The 11391-nt window shown below is 38.6% G+C and overlaps 2 protein-coding genes across 2 annotated transcripts in view; one reads left to right on the top strand and one right to left on the bottom strand.

Moving 5' to 3' along the window:
- Positions 1-1018: 1018 nt before the first annotated feature.
- Positions 1019-2843, top strand: LOC137996572 (BTB/POZ domain-containing protein KCTD16-like). The gene has a single exon (XM_068842032.1). It carries the CDS (start codon positions 1019-1021, stop codon positions 1742-1744), a length of 726 nt encoding a protein of 241 aa, XP_068698133.1. The 3' UTR covers positions 1745-2843.
- The window catches only part of LOC137996570 (17S U2 SnRNP complex component HTATSF1-like), a 15582-nt gene continuing 6867 nt past the window's right edge, over positions 2677-11391 (bottom strand). Inside the window, exons 4-12 of the mRNA XM_068842025.1 lie at positions 10883-10930; positions 9080-9160; positions 8382-8455; positions 8224-8298; positions 7738-7826; positions 7157-7244; positions 5638-5727; positions 4387-4452; positions 2677-4144 (exon numbers count right to left, since the gene is read on the bottom strand). Of these exons, the coding sequence (XP_068698126.1) occupies positions 3977-4144; positions 4387-4452; positions 5638-5727; positions 7157-7244; positions 7738-7826; positions 8224-8298; positions 8382-8455; positions 9080-9160; positions 10883-10930 (779 nt within the window). The 3' untranslated portion in view covers positions 2677-3976. The remainder of the gene's footprint in view (positions 4145-4386; positions 4453-5637; positions 5728-7156; positions 7245-7737; positions 7827-8223; positions 8299-8381; positions 8456-9079; positions 9161-10882; positions 10931-11391) is intronic.

Here is an 11391-nt window from a genome sequence, read left to right on the forward strand (position 1 = left end):
AATATAATTTTAAATCTGTTTAGGTTCTCTTAGCGAAAGATCTGCGAATTCACCCTGTCGGAGGGCCGTTGATTCTGTTCTTGAACAATTAAATTCAATAAAGGAAACCCTTTTTACATAAGAGATCATGATTTTTTTATTGACTAAGGGTTTATATATACTCTAGAATAGTAATACTATAATCAACGTACATTTATGCAGATTTTAACTACTTTTCAATCGATTGAACGAGAGCATGACTTCAACGAACCGATCACAAAGGTGTTTTTTAATGCTTTGTCATTTCCCATTTTTTTCTCCCTGTCAATGTTTCAATAAGAATTGAAGCGAATCAAATTGAGCCATTTTAATTTAGGTGCTTTTCAATGGTCATCCCGCGCAAAAGAACAAACAAAGACCAACTCTGAAATAAAGATACAAATTTACGTCGTCCAATTTTTATCATTCTTTAACAACATACGGGGAAAGTTAAATCTGGGTAATTTTTCGGCAATGATTTAAAAAAAAGCCAGGTAAATGGACCAGGTCTTTTTCACAATGAGTGAGTGTCAACAATGCTTAAAATACGAATAATGTCAATATAATTTCCATCTTTTCATTGTTGCAAGCAAGTGATAAACATAATTGGTGATCGGCCTGAGAATACAAATGGTCAAGCTTCGTCCTAATATCTCGCCTTATGTGTTGAACGTCGATTATCTCACAGAGGAGCGCGCAAATCTCCGAACTCAATACAACGGGAAGTGCATGATAATCTATTCAATTTTTCCTCTTCTTCACTCAGCAGTAAACAAATAATCGAAGCAACATACAGCTGGATCACTGGTGCAAAAATACAGAATATTTTGCGTCAACATGGTGTCTTCTCCTTGTTTTGCTCTTTGAAAATATCGAGGTCACGTCAAGGTAATCCAAGCGAATGATAAATACCCGTTTCTTGGACACATATTCAGCTGTAAACAAATAACCTGAGTATTGGTGTATCGTTGGCGTAAAATATTGACCACTTTGCGTTAACATGGCGTCTTCTTCTTATCATCATCGATTATTCCCAGAAAATATCGAGCTGAACGTTGGGGGCAAGTATTATTCAACATCAGTGCTAACATTGACAAGAGAATCAGATTCGCTTCTTGGGCGTATATTTAGCGGGAGACACGAAGTGGACAAAGACGAAACTGGAAAATATTTTATTGATAGGGATGGATTTCTGTTTAGATACATTCTCGACTTCCTTAGAACCAATAAACTGCACCTTCCCGAGGATTTTCAAGAGATTGCGAGACTGAAAATTGAGGCAGAATTCTATGAAATAAAAGGCCTAGAAATGCAGCTTGATTCGTACAGCAGAGCACGTAAAAGAGCGGCAACATTGCAAACTGAGCTATTCGGTTACATTACCCTTCATATTCGTGGAACTTACGCATTCGGAAGGGCTGGACAAGTCGATGTTAATTTTCGCAAACTTCAAAGAATAGTAGTGTGTGGAAGAGTTTGCTTGTGCCATGAAGTCTTTGGAGAAACTCTAAACGAGAGTAGAGACCCAAACCCTGAAGGTAACAGGTACACTAACCGGTTTTATCTGAAACACAACTACCTGGAAAAAGCGTTTACACGGCTGCGAGATTGCAATTTCAAGCTTGTTTCTAGTAGCGGAGGAAAAAGTTGGAACACCTTCGATAGCGATAAAGGCGACGAAGACAAATGGGACCATTTCACCATTTATGTGTTTTTGCGGGGGTAGCGTTAAATTAAACAATAGTCAAGTAGGTCAAAAATGACAGATCAGTCGCTTAAACTAAGCAACAGCGCTTTCTAGTTGATTATGACTTTGCGTGAGGCGTGCAATTTTTGCGAGTTTCTTGAGCCAAAATAAAATTCGAAATTTTGTTTTCTTAAAAATCAAATACTTCTCGACGAAGCGTAACAGATCTATCTTATTATTATTTCCGTTTAACTTCACGTGGCTGGTCGGAATTAACTCTATGCAATAAATGACTAGCCTGAATTTCAGCCGCATCCTCCGCTCACTCGTGTAATTTAGCGAGTACACCCGGGGGAACAGTCTAGATTAAATGTTTACCTGCTAACCACAAGCAAGTCTTTTAAAATGAAGCTATCTTTACGCTGCTTGCCACAGAATCCTTTAACTTAACGTCGGCGATTAGTAACGTTTAACACGCGTTAAAGATTAGGTATGACATAAGGAACTGAGAAAAAAATTAGGCTTCCTCTTGTGTCTTTCACTTTTTACTGAGCATGCAAGTTCATAACAATGTTGTTGTCCGCTGAGATGTTAACATAGAAGTAGCTCGTGTAATTGGTAGCATGAAAGAAACTACCATCTGCGTAAAAGGGAGAGTAAACAAAGGGCTGACACCCGTCATCTATTATAATTATCTTTCAAATCATGTTTACGTAAATACCTCTTACCAAACGAGTTCGAGGTCCGTATACTAAGCTACGGAGCGAGTTTTTGTCCGTTGATTGGCGCTCTGGTCATAAAGTAAGGGGAAAACGAGGATCTGAACTTACAGTACGGACCGAGAAAACGAGGCTGGTAACTGAGGTATTTATTCATATCTCTGAGGTCGTCATAATGTACAAGGCAAAGCAAACTGATTGAAGTCAACCAGACAGTTCAACTGCCAGGAATGATTGGCATGCGTAAAAATCTGAAACAAACGAGTTTATTTCTTGCATGAAAAACTTGCTAGAAAATGCTGCGACAAAATTTCAAAGTTAGCGGGCAGTATTGTAGAATACGACCCACTAAATTAGCAAATCATACAGCGCGTACTGTTGTGAGAGATTTAAGCAATAAAGGACGTTTTCCGTGTTTCCATAGCCTCATCTAAACACGAGGGGACGTTGGCAGAATTCGACACAGTTATGTAATCCGAGACGCAGTCGATCCAAAGCAGTTTCCACGAGACTATTTTAACATTCAAGTTTGACTTTGGGGTTTTACTTTTGCTCAGAATAAGATTACGTTGTCAAGGCTTTATATGGAATAATTGGCTGAAAGATCTCCATGCCCTGCTCTTTGCGAATTGTGTATGGGCGATAAGGTTATGAACTTTGAAGGGCTGTGAGAAAGGGCCTACGGTTAATCGTCCTTATCCGAGAAGACTAGAGTCTAAGCATTTGCAGAAAGGAAAGGAAAGGAAAGGAACTTTATTTAAGTGTCTAGTCGTTCTAGCGCTGGAGCGCTAATTGGGGACACTGTAAACTGAAATTAACAATGAAAGTAAATCAAGTCAAATGTTGGTTTTTGAGGAGAGGGGAAAGTACTCGGAGAAAACCTCTCGGTGCAGAGTAGAGAACCAACAAAATCAACCCACATATGACGCCGAGTCCGGGAATCGAACCCGGGCCACATTGGTGGGAGGCGAGTGCTGCCACCACTGCGCCATCCCTGCACCCCAACCGCAGCACGCGTACGTTTGCCTCAGTTATTTATCCCCACGGTTGTCCAAGGCTCAACCACGAAAACAAAGATAGAATAGGATGTACGTCTTGAGCGCATGTTGAAAGAAGTGCATGCCTCACAAAAAGCAAATGACCGAATATCCGAGAGGTGACGCATTGACTTTGGTATCACACGTTCGATGTTCGGCGAAAAACCAGCCTGCCATGAAAGATCTCTTTTAGCTGGTGTTTATCTTGAACTTCTGTCCTCTCCGGCATGCCGATGACTCACATGAACAAAACATAAAAGAAAGCCTCAATAGGCAGCATTTTTCAAACATTACCGCTTCATGATGTGCTAAAATATGCCTGGAGTTTCCTCCTACCGTTAAACAGTATTTTGGATTACAATAGGGTTCAGAGACACGATATTGTCCTGGAACTTGTCTCCAAATGATGCTGACAAAGTTGCAGTCTCAATTGGTTCGTTTCGTGCTCCATGGTCCAAATGTTATTCCGTTTGGCACAGAAAGTTTCCTTTGGATCGATCGGAATATACATGTACTTAATGTTTGGAGCTAGTGGGTTCGTCTAACTCTCCGGCAAGGTATTTTTCCCATTCATTCAGACGCTCTTCTCGCTGTAATTCTGTTTCAACTACTTTGTAATTTGTGACGCCATCCCATCTCTCGGCTGAGATTCTTCGTCCTCCAAACCACCGCCCATTCATGACCTAAATGAAATGGAAATCAGACTTTTCAAGCCTAAAACGTTTCTTTGACAACCTTAGATGGTGCAGGGGGACACTGTGGTGTCCAGTCGACGCAATTTCTTTACAACTAGCTTCAGAAATAATGATTCTCTTGAGCCTCTCTTTTGATTAGCGCCTATACCATGCCATTTACACTTCGAGGAAATTTGGGGAACTCAACAATGGTAACATGGGTGTGAGTCGTAAAACGTAAACAAGCTTACCGGCAAACAGGCATCAGCTGCTTCAAACGTGGTAAACGCGACAGAACAAATTCCTTCTTTGTTACGCTGAAAATAAACAACCTGATATATTAATAATTTGATTTCACTAGATAGTCATTAATGTCGGCCGTAAGATGGCTCAAACCAGTTTCAACAAGTGTCTGTTTCAAGTAGCGGTAATATTATAGTGTCCTACGAGACACCAATTATGCGCTCATTATTATGACGCAAATGGTCACCGTTGCAACAAGAAAGTCATCTAACACCAATCTAGTGGACTAATGCAAATCCTACATTCTGATTGGCTACGCTACTAGAGAACTATTATTAATAGTCCTCGAGTAGCGAAAAGCGTGACGCTTTCTTTCGTTTTATTCCCAAATAAATATTTCTTTAACTTGCATTTGCTAACTTTATTATTGCCTTTTCTGTCCGACTAGTTGGGTGATACTAAAACAATTAGACCCTTCGCCCTCAAGGGCCACGGGTCAATAGCCCCGTGATTCGGCTTCGCCTCATGGGCTATTGACCTGTAGCCCTTGCGGGCTACGGATCTAATTGTTAAATATTCTGTCTTTGAACTTGTGTATGTGTAAAACGAACTTGATGACCCGAAATTTTTATTGCTGAAAAGTGATTGGTAGGCCAAGGTAAAAGCCCCTGCTACCGTCGTTAAAACAAACTCACTGCATGGAGCGGATTCACTGCTGCCTTCACAATTCAAAAAAATTAATGGTGACTCTGAATCCGTTCCAGATAATTTTTTTTACCTTTGCAGAGAGTTTTATCTTAGCGTGCTATGTGGGTAAATGGGACTGAAGAGCCCATGCATGCCCAAAGGACCGAAGGTCGACAAGGAGCCTTAAGAGGCACTTCCACCACATTAAAAAGTGCATCTTGTTAAGCAAATGTTAGTGTTTCATATGGTGCCATCACATTGTCGTTATGAAAGAGTATTGCAGGGTCAATCCGTAGAATAAGACAGTTTTTTGAAAGTGTTGAACTTCGTAAAATCCTTCAACCCATCTTTCAGACCACTTCGGATTAAATACGATTTCAACTTAGACCTTTATCATATCTGATATTTGATAATGAGTCATTTACTCTACTGTAACTTCATTTTTAGTAGCATAGAGGGAAAATTACAATTCACAGCAAACGATTGCATTGAAAGAAAGACTTCAATCAATGAAATGTTCCATTTTTTTTGTTACATTTACACAATTCATGACCTTTAAAGAAAACACTTACATCAAATACAATCACTTTTCTCACTTCACCAAACTTTTCACATTCTCTTTTTATGTCATCACGAAGCTCTGTGATTAAAACAGGGTTTTTCTGCAAAGAAAAAATGGAGTAAGGTTGGGTTAGGGTTAAGGTTAGGGTTAGGTTTATAGCCATTAAATTTGTCAGGCCTTTTTCAGAGATCAGCAAATTGCTTGAAAGCTCCCCAAAAGCAGGAAGTCAACTCACCACCCCCCCCCCCAAAAAAAAAAGAACATATCTCCTTCGATGCCTATTTTCTTCAAGAAATCATTTTTTGCCAATCATCTGTGTAAAAGTTTGAGTTGAAAGGTAATTAGTTTTGTTATTTTGGTGCATCTGAAGGAAAGCCTGTAAATTGACTGCCAGTCGAGCATTTCATAACTTTCCAAGAGGGAGACGCAATAACCTATCACAGTTTTCTACCTTGTGGTACAGTAATCCAGATGGAATTGGAATTTGGAGTGTTGGTTTTCGAGGAAAGAGGAAAACCTCTCGGAGCAGAGTAGGAAATAGAGTAGGACGTCGGGTCCGCGAAGACCACAGGCCACACTGGAGGAAAGCGAGTGCACTCATCACTACGCCAACCCTGCTCCCCGGGAGCGTAAGGCAAGGGCTATTCATCCAGAAACTAGCCCAGCCCAACAGAGCTTAACATTGATCACCGTTCGGGAATAATTGTCAAACCTTTGGGCCAAATGTACGCCCAAAGTAATGTCAATTCCTATTAATGAATTGTGCCATACACTAATTGAAAGGAAATGCTCTATGGAGTTTACACCTCCCGGCCTAGCTCATAAAGATATTACTGACCAGATTTTGGCAATTTCCGACAGAAAACCCTTAAAAATTCGTTTTCCTTAAGGTTTCCTTTTATAGGGATTAGAGCCCCCAAACTGTTGTAACCCATAATCAAAAAAGAGCTTCCATTTTCCCTAGTTTTCAGTATCGAAATATTTTTTGATCCAGGTAGACTCAAGTGATTTGTTGAAAGATTAATGTTTGGTACCCTTTTGGTACTCGTTTAAATAGGCTAGCTTTGGTCCTATTCAAACAAGCTCTTATCTCACTACACACCTCAAAGTAGCTCAAATCCTTTATCCATTCCAAAGACCTAAACTGCATCCTACGGTGCTTTTAAAGATATTTTTCGGTTATTGCACCAAGGCTTTCAAACAACTTACCAAATGTCATTAACAGGGTTCCAAGATTTGAGAAATTTCCTTGTAAAGAGAGCGTTTTGAAATAAGATTATTCTTTTATGTTACGTTGATGTTTTTTACTGCAGTTAAGTGATACTTTAATGTGTGTTATTCGTTTACTGTTTTCTGTGTTGTTACCTTACCTATTTTTTGTTGAGCCTTCTGGGCCTCCGAAAGGTCATATGAGAGAGTACCTCCTAAAATGTCCTACTAAACGATGTTTACTGATGTCTGGGTTGCAAAGGATTCTTTTACATTTGGCTATTTAAGGATTTTTGGTTTAAATGTTTCCTCATACAAACCTCAAAATCCTCTACATTGAACACATTTTTGAACACAATAATCCTGTCTTGTTTTTTCCTTGTGTCTCTGTCAATCCAATCAAGTAACCTGGAAAAGAAACGAAAACAGGTTTGAGTGGCCACAAGTTCATTAACAGCAACCCAGGTTGATTGGCAAAAAAATGAAATTATTATAAGAAAGCTGCATGGAGCAAAATAGCTGTAAATGAAAGCAAAAAATATAAACGAGTTTAAATAAAAGACGGCTTACCTAAATGTTTTACAATAAGGGGTAATTTGTTCATGTTGTTCTCGTTAAGATTTGCTTGCAAAAGGCACCACGTTCGCTATAAGCAAAAATTGACTTTAAAAGTTCAAAGATTGAGTTATTACCAGTCCAAAAGCTGCTGACATAACCAGTTGTGAAGCCCTAAGGTTATTACATACATGACAGCGCAAAGTGAAACATTGTCTTTTTTTAGAAACAAGTTGTTAAACAAGAAAAAAAAAATTCTGATGATCAATGACAAGACAAAAAATGTAGACAAAGATTCCCTACACTGAACTCTATATGTCTCTCGTAAACTCCAATCAACACATACTTTTCCTGCCCTTTGCCTGCTTTCTTTTTTTTATTCTTTTTCTTTTTCTTCAGAGATGGATTATACTCTCCCTTTTGGTGAAACTCGGCCTGTAAGAAAAGTAAGCTATCAACAAACTTCAATAATAAGGCCTAGGGTTAGGGTTAAATTTACAAATTCAAACTTTGATAAAGTACAAATAGCATGGTTAAAGACAGGAGATACTGATTTCACAGTTTTGTTTTTTCTTGGGGGAGGGGGGAGGGTGCATTTTTTGATAAAGCAAAGAAGGAATTTCTGTATATGGCAGTTATTGAACTACTTACAGTGTTAAAGAATAAACAGCTGATAAAAGTTTGATTTTAAACAAAACACTGGACACAACTATAACATTAACAGCTGACTACATTTCATCTGTTTTTTCGCTTCTGCAAACAACAAAGACAGTCTTAAACCAGTATGAGTAGATTGGAAAAATGATGATATTATAATCTCACAAAAACTGACCTGCTCAACATGTACAATATATCCCTTATAGTCTGACTCATCAAGCAGCTTGATAGCAAGATCAACACTCTCACGCTGAGGAAAGAATTCATAATGTTTGACAGTTGTCATATGTGGCTTCTGGTGATACATACAGTCATGTACCTTAAGATACATACCTTAAGATAGCAGCATCTCCCATCACCTTTGAGCTGCCCATTGGTGTCCCTATACAGTTTTATTTTTGGTTTCCCTGGAATAAATTATAAAGGTCAGTTTAACGTCCCATTGACTTCTGCAAGTCACAGAGACTTATTAACAGATTCACTCTGTGGAATGCCAGATGATTTTACTCGTCAAATGGGAGCATCCTTAGGGCAACTAAGGAACCAATGAGTTAAAAAAGAAAACTAAGGAAAAACTATCAGTCCTCCTAATATGAAATCAACCTTTTACCACTAAATGTATTGTACAGTATATTATACTTTAATACTGTACAACTGGAGACTTGCGAAGCTACAGATTATGTACTTGTCACTGAATGATAAATTTGCCTGTTCATACTCATTCACAGCATTAAACATTGCCTGGCCAACACATGAAAGTGACTTGGTTTTGATTCCAGCCTGTGAACTTCGATTTTTATGCAAATTGCCACAAGTTAGCATTACAACAACAATTTAAAAGATAAAAAGCAACAAGGACCCTCTGTAAATGCAGGTGCCATGATTCATTGGCCAGCCTGTTACTCAGCAAAACAACAAGACTGTAAAATGGCCTATCCAGACTCTCTAACACCTACCAAGGACCCAAAGTTTACAAGTTAGATTCTTCCTATTGAAAAGATCCCCTTTACTTCGGCACAACAAAAACTTGCCTGTATCCGGATCTTGCATTATAATACCATACTTGCTCATCAATTCAATGAACTCTTCATCTGTGGTATCCAGTGGTAATCCTATCATCAAAGAAAAACAACATGGATGTTCTGGTCTGATAACTGAATTAGAGGGCTTCCCTTGCATTGAAAAAACAAAGAATAGAATCTCATTCCAATATGGGGATCTAATTAGAAGGGTAAAAATACATTCCTATGTGCAGATGCATCAGGGCATAAACTGCACTGACCAGGCAAGTTCACTTATACATTATGCAGAAAGAAATATTAATAGGCTTCACTTTGATTTCACTGAAACAATGCATGCATACTGTACATCTACATGTAAAATTTAATGTGATTGCAGAAACATAATCAGACACTCCAACAAAACATAAACTTAAACCACAGGAAATAATGTTTACAATCAATTTTGTCTGAATTTTTTCAAAGACGTCACTCATATTCAAAATAGACTATTTTTAGAACCCTTTATTTTGTTTTCAAGTTTTCCAGTCCATCTAGAGTAATCATGAGTCATCATGGGTCATTCCTTCTCCTTCAGCTTTCTAACACCTTTCTTAGAATCCTTGTTGTTCCTAGCAAGGCTGGTTTCAATCACGCCCTGATGGTAATTCATTTATTCAAGATGGAGAAAGCTGCTACAGTGGTGTTGTTTTCTTAAACAGCTTGCCTTTGGAACTATAAAGAAAGGAGAGTCCCTTGACCGCTTAACCAATTCAAATGACTGGTTAACAGTGCAATCTTCTGAGTTGGGGTGAATTTTTATAGGAACTTTGTTATGACTTTGACATTTTAGAAAGTTTAAGTTAGGTTTTTTTAATATTCTAGATATTGATCAGACAGGTATTGAATTTTAAATAACTTGAATTTGAAGTCTCGTAACTTCACAATGTGTATCTTTTTGGCAGCGCTTATTATTATTGTTGTTGTTGTTATTATTCCACATTGACTCAAAATCCAGGTTGTCCCTGTTTAAAAGGCTGGGCAACTAAACCCATCAATTTGGTTGCCGTGATAAATGCTTGGTTGCCCATTAGGAAACCCCCTACCATGTACATAGTGTGAAAAACAAAACACATGGGTTGGACCTGGGTATCCCATAGTTCTAAGCATGCACCTGTGGCTTTTTAGGCATTTCAAGAGTTTGTACTTTATGGAAACCTGCCAAAGAAATGGAATAGTTATATCATCATTGTAAATAAAACAATGATTATCTGATACACGGTCGCTTCCGTAAACTTTGAAGTAGCGTGACTATTCCAGGGATGGGGGGTAGGGGGTAGGGGGTGAAGGGTATCATAGCTGAAACAACCCAAGCCTTTACAAAAATGCTAAGGAATAGTCATTATCTAAAGTATAGTGTTTAGGCCTAAGGTTAGCATTTTTTGTAAAGGTTTGGGTTGTTTCAGCTATAGTACCCTTCACCCCCCAACCTCACCCCTCACCCCCTACCCCTCACCCCCTAATAGTCATGCCGCTTTGAAGTCATTGATACTCCAACTGTCCATCGGGGAAATCTGGGTTTAAATTTTAGCATTTTCGAGATACACTGCCTACATGTTTGTGATATTGTCTCTTGCATTTTCCTATCTGGCAATTTGTAAAAGCCACAGATATTCAAAACACTGAAAAATGCTCAGGTGTGGCACATTAATAATATTGTTGTTAACTTCACACTACTATCAGGAATCAACATTAGGAAACCGAAAATGAAGTTGGGTGATGCTTATTTTTGGCTGGGTTGTCCGTTGTTGTTTAAATCATAATACCATCCCTTACCTGAGACATAAACATTTGGGTTTTTGTTGTCATCAACTTCAAACCAACCTGAACAAAAATCAACTTAGATACAGATCTCTTTGAGGTATGGAACACACGACACAACAAAACATTACAGTACAGGCCGCAGCACTTACACGCACATAAAAAGCGAGCAATAATATGGCAGATTTATATGCAAAATACACGTGAAATACGGGTGCGAAACAAGAATGTAATTCCAATAAGCAACGCATCTTTTGTTATTCATAAACGCAAACTGCGTGTATTTTTCCCACAGAAGAGTACACAAATTAAGGAGGCTCGAAAGGGTTTCAGCTGAGTGTGCACGTGTGCACCACACAGGCAAAGCTGCTCACATCAGCTCATGATTCAAATGGCTCAACAGAAATAAACAAATACCACTAATTTTGCTCACCTTTCTCCTACCGCGAAATTCCTATATATATCGAATATAAATATCTCCTATTCACAAAACCTACTACAATTATAGTACAAAAACGGTTAAA

This window comes from Montipora foliosa, chromosome 3 (assembly GCF_036669935.1).
Source record: "Montipora foliosa isolate CH-2021 chromosome 3, ASM3666993v2, whole genome shotgun sequence".
Classification (NCBI taxonomy): Eukaryota; Metazoa; Cnidaria; class Anthozoa; order Scleractinia; family Acroporidae; genus Montipora; species Montipora foliosa.

What these genes read in the sequence shown, in the direction of transcription:
- LOC137996572 (XM_068842032.1), top strand. Translation starts at nt 1,019, where the DNA reads ATGGCGTCTTCTTCTTATCATCATCGATTATTCCCAGAAAATATCGAG.